Raw genomic sequence first — 25,417 nt, forward strand, 5'->3', positions numbered from 1 at the left:
GGGCCGCAATACACGATTTGGATTTTTTTGAAAACAGCGAAGGAATGAAATTCCTTGCCCACTTCAATCTTTCCCAAAGAGTACAACATGGGTCAAGCGGCGGCTAAGTAGACATCTCCTGGCAGGCGTGAACTCCAATATACGCACCTAACTTAACATCAGTTGGAATTGCGGTAAAAATTTTATCTAGTTCAGTTAAAAAAAGCGGTGAGTTTAGAGAGTTACAATTGCTATTTATTTTAATAGAACAGGGGGCAAACAGCCACGAGGCCCACCTGATGTTAAGTGATACCGCCGCCCATGGACACTTTCAATGCCAAAAGGCTCGCGAGTACGTTTCCGGCCTTTTGAGATATTTTAATTACGTCATTATGATACAAAGTATCAACGTCACATTTGACGTACTGATACGAAATAGTAGTAAGTTAAGGCATTGCTATTATAATAAAACTTACTATATTTTTTTGCCTACTATAAATTATTATGCTCTATAAAATATATTTAAGTTAGCGTGTCAAATGCGCGCAAAATTAATTTAATAGGTAAAAAAAGCATCGTATATCGTAAAATGACATACTGTCTAGTTGTGCTATTATCACATACAATAGGTTATAGGGGCCATACAATGCGATATTCAAATGAGACACAGCAATATAAAAAGGTAGTTGCTAATTGTAATTCATTTCTCGTACACTTGGTTAAGTATTACACTTTCTTGCCAACTTCCTAACGATGTGGTCTATGTGCTTTGTATCGCTTTCGGCGGTTTGTATTCAAGCAGGTAAGAAAAATAGAACAAAATAGTATCAAAATAAAATATAGGTATCATAAAATATTCTCATTCTTTTAACTAGTAATTTTTTAAACTTTAAATTTTTATGCTTGTTATTCTCAAAAACAAAACAAAAAATAATACATTTAACTGTTAAATATAAATTAAACACTTTAAAGATTTATCGTGTGGGTATTATGTATGTGCGTTCTATTAATGGCTATATCGCTTTCCCGAGTACAAAGTCTGAAAGTTTTAATGTTTTCTCATTTTTGATTTCCTTGGGTGATATATACTATTTTTTTCAGAATTTTCGAAAACATTTTAGTTTATTTACCCGTCATTCAGAAATTATCTTATGCACAATGTTAGTAATACACGTTTACCTCATTTTACCTCCCGTGGAATAGATCGCAACAGCCATAAAGATAGATAGTTTAGATTGTAATTCTACCAAATAATCATTAAAACTTAATGCGACAGTTAAAAACAAATTAAGAGTGGTGTCCAAATATGTATATACAGTCCACTACTCTTACTTAGTTAAAATAAAAGTGTCATACGATTCGCACGTGTTATTATTGCAGTTTATTTAATTTCAAGACCCTCAATCAATTAGTGATCAATTCTCAACTATAACTCCTTAACATATGGTCCAAAATCGAACCGGATAACATCGCTATTGTTCAATAGTTGGCGAACAGTGAGAACAATAGATGCTCACATTCCTAAGCGATAAGGAATAGTTGGAAGGATTTTTGTGTGATCAGTGTTTCATTACAGTGTTATAATAACATTATAAAAGTGAAATTAACCTATAAAAACGAAATAAATTACGTTATATACACACCATACTGTGAAGTACTATTACGTTGGGCTGTGTTCAGTTTTTTCAGTGGGTCTGAGTAATCGGATAATTACGAACTACGCTCAAAGTCATAGTGTACGATGGAGGGTCTTTTTGAGTATCAATTTAAGTTGTTGGAGACATTAAGAAGTGCAGAAAAGAATTATAGGAAATCACCGAAAGACAGAATAAAAATATCATATATAGAAACTCGATTAGAAGTGTTAGAACAATTATGGCGGGACTTTAAGGAAGGACACAAAAGTTTAATTTTAAAAATATCTAAAGAGGAAGAAAAGGAAAGTACCTATTTTAAAGGAAACTTTAGTGATATTTTTGATGAGCTATATATTCAGTACAAGTCCACTATGAAGGAGGACTTTCAAAACTTAACCAAACAGTCTCCTTTATCACATACCTCAATAGCGGGTGGCGACGAACAGAGGTCATTAAATGATATTAAATTACCGTCAATACAAATACCGAAGTTTGGAGGTAAATATGAAGAATGGACAACTTTTTATGACTTATTTTGCTCCTTGATTCATAACAACAAGTCTTTAACGCCGGTGCAAAAACTACATTATCTAAAAAGTAATTTATCGGGTGACCCAGAACTATTAATACGCAACTTTTCGACTACGGATGCAAACTACGATGAGGCATGGAACCAGTTAGTGAAACGATATAATAATAAACGGTTGAATTGCTATGCAATTTTAAGAACATTATTTTCACAGAAGGTTATAAGTACGGAGACATCGAGTTCAATCAAACAATTAGTAGACACTACGTCGGTATGCTTAAAAACGTTGCAAAATCTCGGTGTGAAAACCGACACTTGGGATATGATTATTAATTATTTAGTAATATCAAAGATGGACAATGAATCGATAAAGAGATGGGAACAACAACTTAGTTTGAGTAACACCGAATTACCTACTTGGGCAGAACTGCGGGATTTTCTTGAAGCTAGATTTCGATCGTTAGAAATGATAGACAGTCACAGAGTGAAATCACCATACCCTAAGCCTGTTGCTACACCTATTGCTAAACCTAAGTCCTTTCATTCAGGTATACACAATGATGTGAATAAGCAGGAAGTTAAATGTGTGTTATGCAGTGGTAAACACTACATCTATTATTGTAAACAGTTCGCAGACATGTCTACAAAAGAAAAGCAAGAGTTCGTCCAGCAGAATAAATTATGTTTTAATTGTCTTGCCCCATCACATTCAGTAATCAGATGTCGCCAGCCAACGTGTTGCAGAAAATGTGGGCGTCGTCATCATTCATTGCTACACTACGAGAGAGATCGAAACACGGTGACTACGAGTGAAGGGGAATCCACGTTGACAGGTACCATGACTGAACAAACTAAAGGTAAGCTTAATTCTATAACAAACGATGTACACTTTGTAACTAACTTTTCCAAGGAAAATTGTCAAAATAGTGTCCTATTAGCTACTGCTGAGGTATTAGTAGAGAGTAGGAATGGTTGCAAACATATTATTAGAGCATTGTTAGACCAAGGGTAGCAAGCATCGTTTATAACTGAAGCTACAGTACAATTACTTAATCTTTCGCGCCGATCAGTAAGTGGTTGGGTGTCAGGTGTGGGAGAGGGGCAAATGAGAATCAAATACATGGTTTCACTTAAGGTGAAATCTCGCCACGATCCTAAGACAATAATACGAGTGAATGCATATGTATTGCGTTCAGTAACAACACTTCTGCCTACTACCAAACTTAGTGCTCCTGAATGGTCAGACCTAGAATCTTTAGAGTTGGCTGACTCAGCCTTCAAAACACCTGGAAAAATTGACATTCTTTTGGGAGCAGACGTATACAGTAACATTATTTTAGATGGTATAATCAAACATCCTAGGGGCAACTTACTAGCACAGAGAACATGCCTAGGTTGGGTGCTATCAGGAAAGCTGCCTCAAGAAACAGGTTCTTCGGACACAAATGTTGCAAGTTTGCATGTTCAACTTAAAGATGACGAGATGCTCAAGAAATTTTGGGAAATCCAGAATGAACCAAATACTATAGAGAAGAGACTATCAAAAGAAGAGGAATTTTGTGAACATTTTTATGACAGTACAACTATAAGAGATGAAGAAGGAAGATTTGTGGTTAAACTACCATTCAAGACTGGAAATCCACAATGTAGGCAAGGAAATCTTAAAGAAATTGCTGCCAAGAGGTTTAAAATATTAGAAAGAAAATTATTAAAAAACCAGAAACTTAAAGAAGAATACCACAAGGTCATAAACGAATATATAAATTTAAATCATATGGTTGAAATTATACATGCAGAAATTGATAGTCCCACTGCAGTCTATCTCCCGCACCACGCGGTACTTCGCGAAGATAAGGAGACGACAAAACTTCGTATAGTCTTTGACGCTTCGTGCAAAGGAGTTAATAATGTTTCTTTAAATGATGATTTACATATTGGTCCTAAGTTGCAGCAAGATTTGCGCTACATATTGGTGAGATGGAGGCTTTATAAGATTTGCCTTACTGCAGATATAATTAAAATGTATAGAATGGTGAGGGTGTCAGAAGATGATACAAATTACCAAAGAGTTCTATGGAGATTTAATCCGAGTGAGCCAATAAAACATTACAAGCTTTTAAGATTAACATTTGGGACAGCATGTGCGCCTTATCTCGCTGTGAAGTCACTCCAGAGATTAGCTGATGATGAACAATCGAAGTTCCCTGTTGCTGCTCATATAACTAAACGTGATTATTACGTCGATGATTTAATGACGTCATGTGAGACAGTTGCTGATGCTATTAATATATATAATGACATGAGTAAATTAATGAATTTAGGAGGTTTTGAGCTCCAAAAGTGGAGCAGTAATAGTAAAAATGTGCTAAAATATATTGGTGAAAATAAACGAGATGATCATGAACTGCCTCTGAAGGTAAATAACCTAGTTAAGGTATTAGGAGTGAGTTGGAATAGAGACATAGACAAATTCGAATATACTCTAAATGTGCCTATAGTAAAAGAACCTATAACTAAACGGCAGATTCTCTCAGAAGTAGCAAAACTGTATGACCCTTTGGGATGGATAGCCCCTGTTGTTGTTATAGCAAAGTTAATAATCCAGAAGTTATGGCTAACTGGATTAGATTGGGACAGCACTATAACAGGAGATTTACTGAAGGAATGGTTACAATTTAGAGAAAATTTGATACATATTAAATGCATTAATATACCGAGGTGGCTACGTTATTCTTCCACATCTAAAGCAGAGTTACATGTCTTTGCAGATGCTTCACAGACAGCATATGGTGCAGCAGTATACATGCGAGTCATTGAAGGCAATGAGGTTTATGTGAATTTAATATCAGCCAAAACTAAGGTTGCACCAATTACGAAACAGATTTCAATACCTCGACTGGAATTATGTGGTGCTGTGTTGGCGGCCAAGCTAATTTCTGAAATATCACAAGTGTTAAACATATCTAACGAATACTTACATGCATGGACTGATTCAACCATAGTCCTGGCATGGCTAAGGGGAGGACCTAGTCGCTGGAACACGTTCGTAAGTAACCGTGTATCTGATATACTAAATATTTTAAATTACGAACAATGGGGACACGTTACTTCTGAGATGAACCCGGCCGACTGTGCGTCAAGAGGTCTACAAGCTTTAGATCTATCAAATCACTTGCTATGGTGGAATGGACCCGCCTGGCTATCTTTATTAGATGTAAATTTGAGTATGGTCGACATCGAAGATACACAAGAAGAAGAGAAGATTAAATCTTTAACTGCTTTATGTACATCCGAAGAAGAATTTATATGGTCTAAGTTTTCTAATTTAAATAAGTTATTGAGAGTTATTTCATACTGTAGAAGATGGCTAAATTTAAAATCAACTAAAGATAAGCGTCGGTGTTATACAAGTTATATTTCAACAAAAGAAATTAATGAATCCTTAGATATTTGCATTAAACAAGTTCAAGGGTTTGAATTTAAGGATGAAATGAAACAATTAAAGACTCTGGGATATGTTTCTAAAAGGAGTAAACTGCGAAGTCTTACGCCCATTATCGATGAAAATGGGATTCTAAGAGTCAGCGGAAGAATACAACAGTCACACGTGGAGTACGACACACAGCATCCTATAATTTTACCTGCTAAAAACTATCTTAGCAGACTTATAATTATGGATGCTCATCAGAAAACAATGCATGGAGGACCACAACTGATGATAAATTATTTGAGAACAAAATACTGGATACTACGAGCTAAGGATCAAACAAAGAAATGTTACCGTGAGTGTGTGACTTGCATTAGATATTCGAAATGTAAATCATCACAGTTAATGGGTCAATTACCAGAGGTGCGTGTAACTCCCAATAGACCATTTAAGTCGGTCGGTGTGGACTATGCTGGACCTATTAACATCAGATTCTCCCCAGGTAGAGGAGCAAAGTCCTTTAAAGGATATATTTGCTTGTTTATTTGCATGGCCACACGCGCTATACACTTGGAGGCTGTCACAGACATGACTTCGAAGGCATTCATCGCCGCTTTTAGAAGGTTTACAGCAAGACGAGGCCACTGTCAAGATATCTATAGTGACAATGGCACAAACTTTGTAGGAGCAGAAAAACAATTAACGACAATGTTTAACAGTGCCAAATCTTCAGTGCCTAGTGAAATAGCAGAAATAATATATATATAACATTAGAGCGTACTACATGGCATTTCATACCCCCACACGCTCCTAATTTTGGAGGTTTGTGGGAGGCTGGCGTACGTAGCACAAATCACACCTTAAAAAGGTTATTGGCGATACCACTCTAACTTACGAGGAGCTCACAACTATGCTGACTCAAATAGAAGCCTGCCTTAACTCACGACCTCTGACTGTCTTAAGTGACAACCCTAATGATCCTCTCCCACTGACGCCTGGACATTTTTTGATCGGCGAACCTGTGCTTAATGTAGCTGACCAAAGTCATGCTTATGTAGACATCAGTTATCGCGATCGTTGGCGGTTAACACAAAAAATGGTCACTGACTTCTGGAACCGATGGTCTAAAGAATATCTTGTAATTCTAAACAATAGGTACAAATGGAATGTTAAAAATAACTTAGAACCGGAAATTGATGATGTAGTTGTTATACAGGAGGATAATGTTCCTCCTGGTAACTGGATTATGGGTAGAATAGTTAAAAAGCATATCGGTCCCGACAATGTGACCCGGGTAGTATCGATCAAATGTAGAAGCGGAACGCTCAAAAGACCTGTATCAAAAATATGCATTTTAACTAAATAATTAGTCTATTTTTAATTGTTACTTTATTATTATAAATGTTCATTAGTCATTTAAAAGTGAAAATCAATTTATATATCAACTTACTATTGTTAACAAAAACCTTATTTGGAAATATGTAATAAACAAAATATACAAACTATGTAATACTTACCTGTTATGTATGTTTTTAAAAATTATTATATACTGTGTTAGATGCCTGTGTACTTACTATACTACGCTATAATATACATATATTAATAGACTATAACATGTGAATTGTTGTGTAATGCTATATCCAACTATGTATGCAGACATATTACGGTGGGCGGTTTGTCTTATTTTTATGTACAATAGTCAATAAGCCATTTAAATATGATGAAAAACAATGTCTGATGCATACTATTGTGTCTTTCGTGAAACAATTGTATTGAACTATAGTTTGTAATTTTGTTAAGTGTTTATTTTTTCTTTTATGTTATTTCTTTTAAAGGACTGCGTCCTTTGGTGGGCGGCATGTCCAAATATGTATATACAGTCCACTACTCTTACTTAGTTAAAATAAAAGTGTCATACGATTCGCACGTGTTATTATTGCAGTTTATTTAATTTCAAGACCCTCAATCAATTAGTGATCAATTCTCAACTATAACTCCTTAACAGTGGTAATATTATATCCCTGTTTCACCAAAGTAATATTATGTCCGCGAAAAGATTGGTAATAGATTATTAAGATCTAAACTTTCGTCAATCCTCCGTTATTACGTTTAATGTACGTACAGTGAAAGTAATTCTAATTAGATGACTTACTGTTAGTGATTTTCTAAACTATTTACACTAAATACATAACAACAATGTTTAAATCGTCGAATAGGAAAAAATTGCTATAATTTGATATATATATATGTAACATACTTAGTATCCTAGTAATATAAGCATTACCTTCTTTTATTTTTCCTGAGAAAAAATAGATTTTGCTTTTACGACTTTGTGCTTCGGGGCAAGCGACATAGCGTTCTAAAATACTACTTATATAAGTATATGATGTTATTTTATCGGTCCACAATTACTGTTATTAGTGGATCACAAAGAAGATATTTACGCTTTTCCGGTTACAAGTAATATATATTTGTATTCCCTTTTTCAGTGTTAGGGATAAATATTCTAGTTTCCGATATAATATTATCGGAAAAGGTTCCTGTGAATGGCAAGGATGTTGCTTCCGTTCCCAGTGTGACTGATGATAGAATTGTGAACGGACAGGAAGCTGACATAAAGGATTATCCTTACCAAGTTTCGTTTATTGTGAATAACTCCTACTTTTGTGGAGGTTTCATAGTCAGCGAAAATTATATTATGACAGCCGCACATTGTGCACAAAAGTAAGTAAGACAGTTCATGATAGAATAATTTTGCACATTGGGCTCTTAGACTAGGTGACCAGTGACTCCAGGTGGCTACTAGGATAAAAATAGTCTACATTTGCATAGTCCTATCACTGATGTACGTGAAAGTGTCAAACACTTCCGCATACTTTACGCCATACAAATCAGTGACCAAAATGTGTATTTAATTTATATTAAATTTTTGAGTGCTTAATTCATCATTTAAATATACGCATCTAATTTAAGTCTCAGGGTTAGATCTTTAACTGACAATTTAAATATTAAAACTACGCATTAAATAGTTTTTAATTAAGATAAATTATGTTTTTTATATACATTTTCCTTCTCAGCGTGGATCCAAAAACAGTAGTCCTACGAGCCGGAAGTTCGTTTCGGAAGAACGGAACCATCATTGAAATAGCAGAAGTCACTCCTTTCCCAGAATATGACGATCCACCTTTTGACAAAGATGTAGCATTTATGAAAACTACAAAACCTATTGAATTTAGCGAAACAATGCAGCCTGTAGCTCTACCTCCCAGAAATAGGGCGGTGCGTGGAAATTCGGAAATAGTTGTCAGTGGTTGGGGAAGGACAAGGGTATGTATTTTTTTACGTACAATTTTCTTAGATTAAATATTGAATTCCATATGTAGTGACATCATATTAACTCACACAATAATATTGTACTTGTGTGTAGTAGTTGTAACCGTTTGCCTTGTTTGTAATGTTTTCATGTTCGCTAGTCTAGATCCAACCAATGTCTTATCGCTCGTAATAAATAATATATATTTATACATGGAATTTTTATTAAAGTAAGACAAAGGTAGGACATAACTAATATTGAGTTCATCCATCTTACACATATAAATGAAGGGACATGTAATTTAGATACAATCAAAAATAAATAACGAAAAGGTTTGAAGTATTTTTTTGGGCAGTCGTCGAAGAGAACCGAAACAAACCTGTGTCTGAAGTCAAAACTCTGCTACGTGGAGTCTCGGACTGGGGTAGACTAAATCTAGTGCAATTTAATCCCAAGAAGATACAAGTTTGGACATTTTTCGCTAAAAATCACCCTTTGTCGCTACTCATCTCTTCGAAGACACTCTCTATAGCAGCTAGCATCAGAATACTGGGCGTTGACTTAGCGAATGATGTGCAGTTTCGCAGTCATTTGTAAGGAGTGGCTAAGTAAGCCTCTAAGAAGCTTGGTGTACTCAGCAAGGCGAGACGGTACTTCACTCCGGGCCACCATTTTTTAAAGCGCAAATTCAGCCTGCACATGGAGTACTGTTCTCACCTCTGCGCGGAAGCTCCCGAGTCGTTTCTTAAGGCAGTTTTGGTCGCGCACCACCATCATGTGGAACCTGCCCACTATTTCGGAACCAATTCGTCTTAGGGTCCTTCAAGAAAAGAGCGTACCAATTCTTAAAAGGCCGGCAACGCACGTGCGAGCCTTCTGGCAGTGAGTGGGCGGTAGTATCACAAAACGTCGGGTGAGCCTACAGCCCGTTTGCCTCCTGTTACATAAAAAAAACAGACAATCATAATATATTACATTTGTAAACCACTGTGGTTTGTAGTAATTTTACAAAAAATAAAAATTAATTAAAGGCGCTCACATACCTACCGTCTCTATGTTTTGAATTTGAATGTATTTGTTACAGCAAGGTGCATCATCCATCCCAGATCGTCTTATGTCCGTGAAATTGCCTGTAGTGAACTATTATCAATGTTTTCTTGTCTACCCCACTGTACTCACTACGAATATGTTCTGTGCCGGGAACTTTTTCTTGGGAGGGGAAAGTACTTGTCAGGTATTAATAGAGTATTTATGTTTGGGTGTAATTATACGTTAATCACTCACAAATTTTGAAATAAGAACAGAAATGTGTCTAACAAACCGATTAACCTCTGTGCTAAACAATTTATTAATTATTTATATTTTATCATTCGTAAATTCAGCCGCAGTTCTTAATAGGTGCACTTTCATAGACACATTAGTTATTACCCTATCGCATGCATGCCTCTCTCTATGAAATCAAATTAATCAAATTATTTCCAAGGTCAATCAGCAAATAAATCATAAATAGCCACGCTGATCGCGGTACGACCAGTCACCACCGGCCAGCTAATTTAGAGTGAGCGCGAGATACAATCTCCAACATCTAATTTTTTTGAAGCTATACTTCTTTAGGCGCGTCATGAAAAATTTATGAGAGTGAAATTTTACGATGCGCGCGCACCGCGACACAAAATTAACAGAATGAAGTTGCCCACGGAAGATGCTACGGCATTGGAAATAATTTAAAAACAACATTCGAATAATAATAGAATTTATGTTAGGTACACTTAATGTAAGAGAATAATAATAAATATTTATTTATTTAATTTTTCAAAAGTAAACTGAACTTTATTGATTCTCTTTCCAGTCTTTGATTATTTAATTGTAATTAATTATTTGCATGCAATCAAAAACTATTTTTAATAATACCAAAGAAGTATAACTTCTTACGCGCGTACATAAGTACACGCACCCTTTTTTATTCGGAACACTCAGACCGAATCTCTATCTAACATCCAGATAAATCATCCGAAATGTTTATATCAGACACGGCAGATTGAATTAATATTAATAAAATTTTCCGTGTTTCTAGGGTGATTCAGGTGGTGCTGCTGTTCAAGATGGCATGGCTGTTGGTATTGTGTCCTTTGGCCGAGGCTGTGGACAGGCGCTTTCACCATCAGCGTTCGCTAATATTGCCTCGCCTCTACTGAGAGACTGGATAACTGAGAATACTGGATTATAAACGCAATTATTATTATGAAAAATAATTCTTAGATTGACGTATTTGTGTACGTCAATTCTTTTATTCGTTTCCTCATTAGCGTTATTAGGTAACGTTAGTAGGTTTTTTATAGATAGTTAAGTTTACAGTAGTAGTTGTCTAAGTATTCAGTTACTAGATTTTAGTTTTAGATTTAAAAATATCTTTAAATTATTTATTTTCATACATAAATAATTTGATTGACTCTCCCAATAGAATTTAGTCATCTTTGTAAATGTAAGCTTTTTTCCTATATACTTGATTATAATATAATAAAATAAAATAAATATATCTGGCTTAATTGTTTTTATTCCTAGTTACGTTTTGGTGCTACTGGGGCCGAAGCAAAAGAGGATAGTTGAATGATCGAAGTACGGTGGCCTTTGTAGTTATAAGTAAGCAGAAGTACTTGAAACACCTCCGCCTCACAGTGTTCGTGGTTTATAATAATTTGTTTAGTAGCGACACCTACAATCTATATGATCTACTCCTATGCTTGCGATGACGTCATACCCGGAAACGCGCTAAGAAAGTTACTCCAACCGCAAAGTCTATTTACAACTACTTCAGCCATTTGGTCCTACGAGCCAGTCAGTGGATATACTGGTCTAGGATACTCGCAGAAGAGCAGTACCTTCCCTGCACTACATATTGATTACTTGACATTGTTTTTAAAGAATATGTAATAAATATTCATTAGAATTTCGGGTCTGAAACACATGTTATACCTTCGACTTAGGTAGGCAAATGTTACCTGCGTAAGTGCGTACATAGAGAGTCAGTATGATTCTGAATACCTTTGTCTTTCTAAATTAAATTGTATCTGGTCACAACTGCAATTTGTGCAAAATTTATTTGTATCTCATGTGATAATGCTATAACAACAATCATGAAATTAACACTGTTCTGCATTAGGGATGAAAATTAATCCTTTGATAATTGTTTGAATTTAATCCATTGAATAATGGTTATTGTTAAGGGCCAAACTACACTTGCGATTAACAAATGTAACACATAGTATTAATAGAGTAAAAAATGTACCCAGTAAATTAATAACAAAGTTATAAAAATTTAGTTAGTCCTGACTAATTTTTCAACGTAAAAGAAGTGCCGTAAAATAATTTCTAAATAGGAACAAAAATACTTTGCAACATGCGTGACCTATTAATGTATGAGGCTCTAGCGGATAAAGAAAAGCATAGGAACTCGTCAATATAAAATGTAACTACAGTTTATATATAATATTGATATATTATTGATATAAAGCCTTTCTCCTGGCAATAGATACAGTATCTTCTTTCGTAAGGAATTCCGAATATTTAAAAAAAACTAACATTTCTATTACTAGGAAAATATTGCATTACGCTGAATTCAACGTTATAATAATATAATACTATTTATGTTCACTTGACATAAAACTTTAGTGACATAAGAATGCGATTTTAAAGTCTCTCGAGTCTGCAATGTTCGAACTTGTATAACAATGTAGGTATTCAATAACAGAACGTGCAATTTATTATTTACGTACATTTCAATAAGATATTAATATATAATTTATAAGAGCATTGTGCATGTGTTTCAACTATCTCTTGTTATTTATATACTACTAGATTCCGCCAGGAGCTTCACCTGGACCTTATGTATTTTGGCAAGATTTTTTACGACTATGTTTATTACATTTCAGTCAATATGCATAAAACGAATGAAATTTGCGTTTTGTTGTTTAAGGGTGTTACTATTAATAATACAAAAACCGTATAAAATATGTTTAGTAGTTTTTGGATTTATCGCGTTCATACAGACACAGCAGACTTTATTTTTGATGTCAAACTAACATCTTTATCCTTAGTAAGATTTACAAATGACGCTGAAAATGTATTAGATTTTGGCTTACGGAAGTTCCCGTCTCGTTTCTGAATCTTACCCAAAGCTACTGCCGTCTTAATTTTATGTAAGCAGATGTGTGTACTGTACTATTATAATCCCTATCTATGCATATGTTTGACTACAAAAACGTACCACAACATCGAAACATAATGACTTTAAGTGGTCATAGAAAAATGTATGTTTCGGAATGAATCTCATAAATCAAGGCTAGCTATTAACGATGTTTCCGTCCGCCACTACAATTTAAGATAATATGTTTTAAAGCCACAATCACGAAAACATATGTCGTTAAAAATGACTACGTTAAATTAACGAGTGGTCATCTTGTAAATTTAAAAACAATTTCCTGTCATTTTGATACATGTTTTTAACATTTGCTATCATAATTTAAATTCGTGATTATTGGATGAGTCCCAGGCAGAACAGATCTTCTTATCGCCTTTTTTAAAAAAATAGGAGAAAAACAGGCTACGGTACATCACAGATATCTATTATATTCAAGATATTCCTAGAAACGGTAATAATAACAAACGGAAATGTTATTATTGTAGGCATCGAGTGTTATTATTGTAGTTTTCGAGGACGTTGCTGCGGTTGCAATCATAATCGTAATAATCCACTTGATCCTTTGGAAGCTCAAATCAGCGTAACATTCCGATGCTATTACATTTCGATGCTCTATTCATTCCAATTTCCAATCAAAATAATTTGGCGTTTTAACGAGAAATGAGAATAATTTTAGCTTTGCAATAAACATATTTATTTTTTGGACGTTTGTGCAGTTTCTGGGTTAAGATGGCAATGACGTTGTATTTATATGAAAAACCATTAACTTTTACGTATACTTTACGTTTTCTATCACGTAGTAAGATTAGTGACGAGTGTAAATCTCATTTTTGAAGTGAAAAATTCTTTATTGTTGTTAATTTTTTTGGAATGGGTAAAAAATTTTAAAATCGCGTCAGCACACGTGACCTGATCGAAAATTCGTAAGACGGATGTAGAGTAGACAGCTGGCACGGCGTATTTAATGTAATATAAATTTTCATGTTTGTGTACGATAGCGCAATAAATAAATATTGTATTCTACCACATAAATGATAGTACTTTTATACTGATAATTAAAGCAATTCGTGCAAAATTATTCCTTAACCATTTCAAAATACCAAAAATGCACAACGTTAATATTCAAGTTTTCAATTCTGCCGGCACTCACGGAGTGCAACCCGACGTTTTTATTAAATTTTTTAATAATCCATTCTTGTTATACCATTATTAATAAATACAAATACTTGCTCGTACGGTAAAGGATGATTGCATGTATAATGGTAAGATCCTGAATCGAGATTCCAGGTAAGTATGGCTTCCGTATGACTAAAACGTATTAGTGTTATACACAAGGTGTCATACTTAGCTTTAAGTCGCGACTGAATCTTACGATTAAACCCAAAAGCCGGACGCTTCACCTACTTGCCACGACATCAATAAATGAAAAATACATTACATTAATTAATACTTTAATATTTACACCTAACAATAAATAAGTCTTAATATCACAAGCTGTCTATCATAGTTTTAATAGAGAAAGTCACACCAGAGACCATAGCTATCAGAGATATAACAACTATTATGGCATTTTTTATCAGCACTATTTTGTAAGGGCCGAGGTCCTTGCCCCATCGCCAGACGGTTTCAGTTATGGCAGGCAGCGACAGGCCAAGACAGGACAAACAGATGGCACCTACTAACTCCATGAAAAGCTCCAGTCTTGGTATTGCACAGGCCAGGCCAACTGAAAAAACAACATCATCCTTATAAAACATGATATTGTATAAGTATTAGTGTCTGTTTCACAATGTACGGATAAGTTGTACATAAGTTCCAAATTAGCTATTTATTACTTATTGGTAGGATAAACACTATTGTTGCGTTTCACGACTGTCAGATAGCGCTATTCGTTACATACAGTCCATCATAAGCTATGAGTCCGATGAAGTGTCAAATAGCACAATTTATATTCCAAATAATTTATGTATTGCATAGCTGTTTGGTACTTTATCCGTACATTGTGACGGCTGACCTTAAATTTGTTAAATGTTTTTCGTTGCATTTGTTTGTATTGCATTGATTTAGTTGTCATGTATGAAAAGTTTAATGGTTTTAATTTTTAAAAACTATATTACATATAAGCGGTGTCGAAGAAAATACGGTTGAGTGATTACGTTTCTTATGAACGCTGGCTAATGGATGAGAACTTCTATAAAGGTCAGCGGTAGGTATCATTTATCTAATTTTTATATAAAAACAAGTCCTGCATCGCGTCAATCTATCTGTTTGCGATAAACTCAAAAAGTATGCATGGAATTCACTGCGGTTTTCAACTATATCTGGATGGTGGTGATACTTAGTTGTTTTGGTTGGTGTTCGACCAAATGTCATTCAGGGGAGTGAGGAGTTGTTGTTGCGACATCTTTTTACACCCATCTTCCCTCAAATGTTACTTTAGACCGTGTTGTATGAAAAACGTATCAAATCTACCCGTTTTGATGTCACAATTGTGTTTTTATGACAATTACGTTGTCAAGAAAAAATCTGTTGGAAGGTCTTGTTTTTTTAAATATGTATATACATATTAACTTAAGGAGATAGATATACATATATACATAAGGAGATATCTCCTATTTTGCAAATTATTGTATGGGGTACCTACCTACGTTTATCCGATAGCAAAATACCTATACCTTTTTTGCAATGTTAGGGCACGTTATTTTTAACATGGCTGAGTTGTGTATTTATTGTGTGTGTATTGGTTATGGTGCCGCCACGCGAGCTGCGAAGCAGCGAACCGCACTTTTATCACTATTTACGGTTTTTTTAATCGCGGAAATCACTTTTTTTGGAATGTTCGCTCTCTTACTGGCATAACAGCCTGGCCACGGGACATTCGCCGACGCGAATATTCGCGCGGTGCGAACAGCGATGCGTCTAGCGACTGAAATAAACTCATAGCAATGTACTAATCAAGCCACGCGCAACGGCGACCAGCGATGCGACCAGCGAAATGTACCGAGCGAATCGCGCGGGCGACTGACGTCGCGACGGGCGAGCGAAACAAATGCATGAATCAGTACGGTGCAAGCCACGGAGTCGAGCGGCAGTCGCGGCGAATAGAGAAGGGAATAAATAAGTTTAGTCGTGGTCGCGGCGAAAAATGAATACTGAGTTTTTTTGTTACTGAAATACTGGCTAGACCAGCTATTTGGAAGTCTGGCCATCCACAGCATTAATTTAATATACCTTAATCTCAAGACAATTTTTCAGCGGCACTTAAAATTCTATTTGCATTAACTTTTTTCTCCAATTCTGGTTGAATATTCATAAGAATATAATTGAAGGTTTCAATACTCATTCTGGTATACTCAAAAAAATAATTCTGGATATATTCTGAATTTCTCATACTTCTTGTGGAATTCTCCACAATTTCTCCAAATATTAGGTCTTGAACCAAAAGCTATTACTTTCCAAGCAATATCGAGATGATTTCGATAAAGACATTTCGCTGTCGAACTTCCTTACGGGTCGCGGCGGCAAACGTGACTGGTCCGTGGCCTGCAAACGGCCCCGCGCGAATGGTCGCCTCGCCTACCGCATCGCGGTTCGCACCGCCGATCCCATTGGCCAGGCCGTAAGTGTTACAATTGCGGATTTTTAAATTTACTTCGGGGATATTTACACAATTTGACTTGGCTAAGTATTGGCTTGCGGCGCTGTCATGTGAGCTACGAAGCAACGAAGAGCACCTTTTATCTCGACATAACGATATTCCTGCGCACAAAACGCTTTTCGGTATTCTAGGCTATTTTAAAATGCAAAAGTGTTGTCACCATAAAATCTCTTAATTGTAGGTGGAATGTTTGAGGACAAGGTCTGTTTGGCAGGCCTCCTCACGAAAATGACTAGGATATTTAATGTATATCATAACCTACCTAATCATCATTAATTGCTATTTATGTAGCTTCTATATACTATTTCTAAAATACATTAAATCTCTCCCAGATGTATGCTTAGGTATTTATTTTTAATTAACCACAAGGAAGAGCTTTAAGTACTTCATCAACTTGACGAGTAAAGTCTGATGGCAATTATAATAGTTAAAAAGTAAACTTTTTAGGTATGCTTACTTAAAACTGTGAACTGAAAAAGCTTGCTCAAGCTCAACTAACAGCCACACTTGATTGGTTCATTCAAGTTAACAGTTTTTAACGCCAATAAGTAAATATTTTAATGATGTATTCACCCTTTATACAATTGCAAACTACAATAATATCCTTTGTCCTTTGACCTTAATTAATTCGAGTCGGGTGGTGAATTTGCATCATTATTTATCCAAATAATTTCAATAAAATTAAAAAGAGCGTTGTTAAGCACGGTCTATGTCTCTAATCAGCATAAGGAATTTCTTTCAAATTATTAAGTGAAAGTTAGAAATTGAAATTCCTTATAATATCGAATTATAATTTGTGCTTAATTTATCTTATTTGTAAGTTTATTTTTATCCAAATTTTAGGTTCACTGTAATTGATATATATTTTAAAATATACATTCACCGTAGTAAAACTGTGGTGTACTATGGTTGGTGGACTCTATTTCCTCACTTAGACTCATACTCGGTCCGTTGTGCGTATTAAAATGCTGCCAATAGTATTTTTTCAATATCGTGTTTTTGAATCTGTCAACAGTTACGTATATAAAATTACCTGTTAAAAAAGTTCCAAATAGCCTGAGAGCTGCCAGAGCCCATCTATGACTACTAACGGGTATCCTATCACATATCCGCCTCCAAGCGACGTCAACTGGCACGTAAAATATGAGAGCGTAGGAGAGGATCATCACGCACGCCACCAGGATTTTAGCGGTCTGAGCAAGGCTGCAAAAGAAATATAATGAAAAATAAACAATGTTATAAAACACCCTTGGACTGGTCATTTGCATGACCAGAGATCATGGAGATCTTCATCTTCATGAAGATCCGTGTGTTAAATAAGCAAAGGCAGGCCTAGATAGCGCTGGAGGCCGCGGAGAAGGCCCAAGTGCTCGGTTTACAAAGGCGTTCTTTAGTTTCGGTGGCCAGATTTACTTCCGCCAGCAGAGTAAGTTGTAAAACGACTTAATTACTCAGTTATGAAGGGTTACGATTTTAAAATGCACTTTAAAAATAACCATAATAATAAATTATGCGTGCCTACTAAAACTGGCAAGTAGTATTGGCATAGCGGCTACAGCGTGAGACCCTCATCCCTGAATCACCGATGGAATTTTCCTTCATGTCCGCAATTAGCACTTGATTCTACGGCGAGGGCAAATAGCGTCGTAGGTTCGATCCCCGGCTGTGCACCAATGGACTTTCTTTCTATGTGCGCGTTTAACATTTGCTCGATCGGCGAAGGAAAACATCGTGAGGAAACCGACATGTCTTAGACCCAAAAAGTCGACGGCGTGTCAGGCACTGCAGGCTGATCACTTACCTATTAGATTTAAAAATGATCATGAAACAGATTCAGAAGTCTGAGGCCAAGACCTAAAGAGGTGGTAGCACCGCTGATTTATTTATTTATCTAAAACCCATTTAGGGCGCCACTGGATTACAAAGTTATTCAATCGACGCAGCGTAAAAGTTTTATTAAGGCCTTATTTGATCTTAATCCCTTCTTTAGGTAAAGTGAACCTAGAACTTTGATTCGTTAACTCGATATATAAAGATGACTTACATTTCATCTTGCGGTAGGTTTAGTGTGAGGCTTCCTCTTACAGTTTCACCAAAACTTAGGTACCCACAAAAGCCCACAAACCCATACAATGCCACTACAGCGCTCATGGCAATGTTCAAGACACCAGGACAGCCAAGGAAGTGCTGTGGTTTCAGCATTTCATTCTCTATTGGCATAACCACGCCTATTCCTTCCATAGCGAATAAGGATGTACTGAAAAAAATGAAAACTGTGTCAAAAAAATTCAAAATAAAAATAAATTTAATTATATGACGAGAAAGCAAAGAACTACGTTATAATAAATTTTCCATATTGATTAATATTTCATTTAATTAAGATTTACATGAAATTATCAGCAGATAATTTAATTTAATAATCATATTAATTACCATTTAAAAGGAAAAAGTTCCACGAATATAATTTTATTATAAATGGAACGGCTATCGGCGTAAAATTTCATTGGATATAAAATTATGAGAAAAAAGTAATTATAAGATTTCTAAGGCATTATTTTACACTTATCAGGTAAAACTATAATGATACCTTATAAAGTTTGGCAGACCAGATATTGAAGTAGACAAATTCCTTGATGATATTGGTGGAGGGTCTCTGAGACAGTAGTAAATGGATATACAAATGGAACCAAGCCATACAAAATTGGCGACCGCTGAGAAAGGAACGAGGTACTTCAGTTTTGTTATTTGATTCAGTGGTATCAGGACCACGAGGCACAGAGCACAGAAAGCGGAAACCGACCATTTGGGACCTCCGTATTCATCTGATATCTAAAATTAAACAAAATTTAAATTAACATTTGAAATGATATTTGTATCTAATATAATATACAATTCTCGTGTCACAATATTCCATCCCATACTCCTCCGAAACGGATCGATCGATTAATATGAAATTTTTTAGGCATATTCAGTAAGTCTGAGAATCGGCTATTATCTTTGTAACCCCTAAGTGACAAGGGATGTCCACCCCAAAACATTTTTTTTTAATTTTTATGATACAGCATACAAAAATACATACAACCCTTAATTTTCACCCCTCTACGATCAACCCCTATTTTTTATTATTGTAGATGTTTTTTTTACAAAAAATTTTTTCCCTAGATATAATATACATGGCAACGTTTGCCGGGTCAGCTAGTCATATTACAAATCTAAATCAAGCTAATCTGAACAAAGAGGTCTTGTGTTCATTTTATGTTCGCAACTATACTTGTACATGTGGTGAAAAAAAAGCTTAGTTGCTCTACCTAAGGAAACCAGCTTGTCATAAACCTAAAAATATGTTTCAATGACAGAAGGCTGTGCATTGAATTTCCTTAGCATAAAACAGGGTTTTAGCGCTCATAGTATTTAATATTATTATTACCATATGTAATAATAGTATTAAATACTTACATAATATCTTTATTGTGTAACAACTCAAAATTATTCATTTTTATTTCTGCTGAAAGTAGTGTTCGAGATTTGCTCTTTCCATACGAAACAATTGTTTTTTTTTCTTTTAGATCAAACATAACTAATAAACAAAGTTTTCAATTCAATTCAATTCAGCCAGGGATACATTAAAAGGTACTACAAAATCCATTAGATGATAGGTTTTGTTAATTGTTCCTTGGGAATAGAAGTATTAAAATAAAATTAAAAATACATTTATTCAATTCTTAGAACATCATTTATATTTAGACTTTATTAAAGTTCATTATTAACCTGAATTTAATATAAAATAAAATACACTTTCAATTACAATAGATTGTGAAACGTATTTCTATTCTATTCGTAAAAGTCGCAAAGTTAATTGAACTTATAAAATTCATAAATAATAAGTGTAATGAAATTGTTATTCAGGTTTAGCTAATTTTATATTTGAATATTCGCAAAAAATATTTGTAGTATAAATTAAAAATATTTTCTTATATATTATAATATCGTATATAAACAGACGTACACAAGTTGATGGGACGTTGACAACCTTTTATTTTTTTTATTTATTCCTCGAACTGTGAACTTTTTATGAAGAGAAAAATTGGAAAAATATAAAAATAATACTTAAAAAATTTAGTTTTTATTTTGGAATATAACTGCCTAGAGACTACAGATAGCATAGCAAAAGTTCCATATATTGGTACATACCAAGCTACTAAAAAGGCAGTCTAAGGATAAAAAATAAAATTAAGGCGCGAAGTTCGCGGGGGCAGCTAGTTATTAATAAATGTAACGATCAATGCATAATATACTAACCTGCTTAAATGATTCCGAAATAACAACAACGTACACACAACAAGCACCCAGGTGAGTAACAGCCAACGCCCAATCTGCTAATTCTCTGAAAAACAGAAAATTTGTAATTTAATTCTTAAAGTTAATGGTTAGAAAAATTACAATATTCAACACACGATGTTATGGCAAAAAAAATCTACTATACTATAGTGTTTACAAAGGGCTTATGGTTGATGAGAATAAGCGCGAACAGACTAAGAGTGGTCTACTCTAGGGACAAGTTATAAACCCTACAACAGAGTTATAGAGTTCTGGGCGAAATAGATATTATTTAAATGGCTCAGAATCTTAAGGAAGGAAGGAAGACAAAAGGATAATCTTATAAGGCAGTTTCTATAGCCGTATGTTGCCGACCTTTGTAGCGTATGTATTCTCTTTGGGTGGGATTTAAAACAAATTGCCAAAGCTTTTTACTCATAATTAGTTTATACCTGACATGTGGTGCAAAACGCCTAACGGCTTTAGGTCCATTCTGAAATACTAAATCACAAGTATCGGCATATCCCAAACATGGCTTTTTCACCTCGATGCAAAGTTGCTGTGAAGTTTTAACCTGTAGACAGTTTTAATTAATGAAAGCTTTTCAAACTCTGTAATTAATTATTTGTTTTCGTACTTTCATGTTTAATTCTTGTTAAGCTTGTTTTATGCGTTATGTTTAGGTATTTTGATAAAACAGATACTATTCGATGGTACGAAGACAACAGGACTCAAAATTTCGGACTTCTACAAATTAAGTGATTTTTATATTGAAACTTTAACTAATATTTCACATTCACTATCTTAATTTACATACTTTATGTATTTATCGTCTGTTTTTAAACGTCAACAAATGCTTAAAATCGGTGTTTAAATGTGTGTGTATTTGTGTAATTGTATAGCTATGCCTCTACCATTGAATTTAGGAACTCTAACAACGACGAGGTATTATAGACTTGCTTATACATTTATCGTAAGCCATATAAAGTATGTAATTAAACAAACTATATATTGCACTGGATCTTAACAATAAAAACGTTTATAATTAATCCGCAAGAACCATTAGATAAGGATCATCAAATGAAAAATCTTATATTTCGATGTTTTTCTTAAAGTTTGATCACAAATGTATTAATAATAATATACAAGAATAATCTAGTAGCGTTACAACCCTTAATGGGTATGCTTTTTTAATTAATAGAAAACCCGGTAATCAGCCTTCTGTCAGACACAAGTAATTGATTTTTGGGTTTCACACGCCGGATTTCGCACGTTCCATTGTAGGAACCATCGATGTAGGACCAAGTGTTACATGCGTACATAGAAAAAAATCCATTGGTCGGGATTTGAACGCACGACCTTAGTTGAGGTGAGGGTCGCAGGCTTAAGCCACTGGGTCAATACTGCTATACATATTATAAAAACAAAGACTCGTAATACCTGCGCACGTAATCGCTACATTTCAATCAATCTTTTCTATTTTACTCATGAAACAATTATACTTACCAAAACATGTATGACGTGAGCACAAATAAAGCCAATAATAATAGTTCCAAAGCATCCGACAAGAAGCCCAGCATTTTTAAAAGCCAAGGGCATAGCAAGTACTCCAGAACCAAGAGAAGCCTTTAAAAGATGAGCCAGCGCTCCGAAGCTCCTGCAACAAAAGTTTAATTAATATTTTCCACGGGCTGATATTCTTTGTATTGATAATAAAGTCTTCAGCAAGTATTATAGGTAAACGGTTTGCTAATGTAATATCTTATTTACGGCGGAACAATAACATCTGAATGCTACTTTAACTTTGTGGACTGAAGGTAGGATCTAACCACTGATTGGGCCCAGCGGATAAAGTCCAGTAGAGCCCTGCGTTTCTGTAACTCACACAGCGGTTTTCGCATCGGCGGTCGCTCTCAAATCAGTCGTGAAGCAGTCATTTTATGATTTGGCATTCTAATAAACAATAAACTACAAGCTCCCACCTTTTCAGAATGCCAAATCATAAAATGACTGCTTCACGACTGATTTGAGAGCGACCGCCGATGCGAAAACCGCTGTGTGAGTTCGAAAAGTGAGTTACAGAATCGCAGGGCAGTTGTCCAGTTGTACATATTCTTAGAATAACTTTGTTAGCGCGTTTCAGAGTGGGACGTCATCGTATTTGTAGGCGGAAATTAAAGATGTCGCATACGTTATGTCGTGTCGTATAATAAAGGCACTTGTGGTTTTGTAAAATATTTGAAACGTAGTCAAATTAATTAAGTAACTATTCGGTACAAATCGTACACATTTCGACTCAAAGTTATTTCCGCATAGACGAAACGTAGGGTGAGTTCGATGAGTTTACAATCGAGATTATCAGAAAACGGGGCTTGTGTCAACTTCCTGGTAACTTCGGAAATTGAGTGAAATCAATCATTTCCGCTCACTTAAGCTGATTTCTGATTAAGTATTAAACTTGTTTTGATTGAGAATTTTGGAACACCGAATCACAATTTAATTAGATTATAATATAACGTTTACATTAAGCAGAAAATCTGAAAATTGTAATTAGCTGCGTAACAGCGATTTTTCTACTTGGTTTAACTAAAATGTTAAATGGCAAGATTAGGTATTCGAAAAAAAAAATTTTTTATTCCTTTCTGTAAAAATATCTATTCAAAATTACCAATCCACACTTTTTGCCCATAATTTTCGCCAGGCGTGCAATAATTGTAGCTTGCATTAAGTACCACTACAGCTATTGGAGGAAGTCCGGATCCCATATTGGATTCGACAAAAATAATTGGATCCTTTAACTGTGAACACCTAAATTTTCTACTAGAGTGTTGTAACTAAATTACATGTGCACATGCTCGATTTTGGGACATTTAATACCAATACAATCCTTTTACTTCCTTTTATGAATACTTTTTTTTTGAGACTCTTTCGTACCCATTTTTCAAATTAATTAAGACAATTTACCAGCGCGATCACTACTTAAATGTTCAGAAAGAACAATTACTTTTATAATTATGAATAATTTCACTAATTGACGTCGTAGGCAATCAATATTTATTTATTTTAATTTTAATTATTTATTTATTTAGGTAGCAACAGTGAATAATTTCACTAATTGACGTCACGTTTTCATTTCAATTATTTATTTAGGTAGTAATAGCAAAAAAATCTAAACGTATAATCAGAAAATCATGCCTTGAACATAGTGGTATATGTGTGTATGCGTTAATGAGTGACTAATTACTTAATATTTCATTATTTCCGAGTACATCATTACGTTAGGCCATTGTTTTATTACGGTATGAGAAAATGTGCCACCAAACAGACAATTATGTAATAAAAAATAAAAATTAATGACTTTTTATACATTAGAGGGCAACGGGCAGGAGGCAATGTTTATGTACTGTTTATGACATTACACAATTAAAACATTAAAATAATATATTAAATAAAGTAATTCATTAATATTTTCCTGAACAAAACTTCTCTTTAGGACTTGAAATTGTTTTCTCCTCTACACTCAAATTGATCACTCTCAGATGTTTTTTTTATATTTTTAAATATATTGTAGCAATGAATACCTACATTATTAAATTTTATAGGGCTTTACAGTAGAAAATTTTGCTCTATCAAAAAACAATAGAAACCAGACTTCTAAGAACGTGCTTCAGGACAAAAACAATATTTCTGAATACGATTGTAAACTTGTCTTGGCCGCATCTCAGCATAGCTCGTACTTTGACCGTACAAAGAACGTCTTTAAATCTTACCCTCTAACTATGGCTATATGTAAAATCAAATACATATTTGACTCACGGCAGTCATATTTAGTCTTATGTTTATCTGAAGGCCTCTGCAATACGTAATTTTACTTAAGACGTGTCAAAAAATCACTACATTTAACACAGATGATAAGATATATAGATTAAATTTTCATAATTAATGCTGTAAATTGTATTTTTATGACTTAAGCTTCTATTTTCGATTGTTATAATCGTATATTAATGCACTTAACTTTAACTGCAAACTTTCTATAGTGAAATATAGTAATTTATCTTTTAGTTAATAGTTTTAGAATAATACCGTGAGTGTAACTGTTTTAGAAACGTATAGAAGCGTATGATAATTAACTCCCAATGGATAATCTTATCTATAATATAAAAATGAATCGCAAAATGTGTTGGTAAGCGCATAACTCAATAACGCCTGGACCAATTTGGCCAATTCTTTTTTTATAATATTCCTTGAAGTACGAGGACGGTTCTTACCGAGAGAAAAATAAATAAAAAATGAGTTAAAAAGACTAAAAACAACACTTTTCTATATTCCCATACAAAATATTCGTAATAATATTTAAAG

General features: G+C 34.5%; 2 protein-coding genes across 4 annotated transcripts in view; one reads left to right on the forward strand and one right to left on the reverse strand.

The window, feature by feature from the left end:
* Positions 1-653: 653 nt before the first annotated feature.
* On the forward strand, positions 654-11,391 carry LOC125059224 (trypsin-3-like). Its single transcript, XM_047663537.1, has 5 exons — positions 654-781; positions 8,062-8,296; positions 8,650-8,899; positions 9,970-10,119; positions 10,960-11,391. Exons 1-5 carry the CDS (start codon positions 733-735, stop codon positions 11,110-11,112), a joined length of 837 nt encoding a protein of 278 aa, XP_047519493.1. The 5' UTR covers positions 654-732; the 3' UTR covers positions 11,113-11,391.
* A 3,126-nt stretch (positions 11,392-14,517) lies between these two features.
* The window catches only part of LOC125059356 (proton-coupled amino acid transporter-like protein CG1139), a 38,713-nt gene continuing 27,813 nt past the window's right edge, over positions 14,518-25,417 (reverse strand). For all 3 annotated transcript variants that reach the window (XM_047663750.1, XM_047663751.1, XM_047663752.1), the window contains exons 4-10: positions 22,565-22,715; positions 21,511-21,632; positions 21,041-21,125; positions 19,329-19,570; positions 18,786-18,998; positions 17,775-17,944; positions 14,518-14,809 (exon numbers count right to left, since the gene is read on the reverse strand). In XM_047663750.1, coding sequence (XP_047519706.1) covers positions 14,571-14,809; positions 17,775-17,944; positions 18,786-18,998; positions 19,329-19,570; positions 21,041-21,125; positions 21,511-21,632; positions 22,565-22,715 — 1,222 coding nt within the window. In that variant the 3' untranslated portion in view covers positions 14,518-14,570. The remainder of the gene's footprint in view (positions 14,810-17,774; positions 17,945-18,785; positions 18,999-19,328; positions 19,571-21,040; positions 21,126-21,510; positions 21,633-22,564; positions 22,716-25,417) is intronic.

The sequence above is a fragment of the Pieris napi genome, chromosome 19, assembly GCF_905475465.1.
Source record: "Pieris napi chromosome 19, ilPieNapi1.2, whole genome shotgun sequence".
NCBI classification, from domain to species: domain Eukaryota; kingdom Metazoa; phylum Arthropoda; class Insecta; order Lepidoptera; family Pieridae; genus Pieris; species Pieris napi.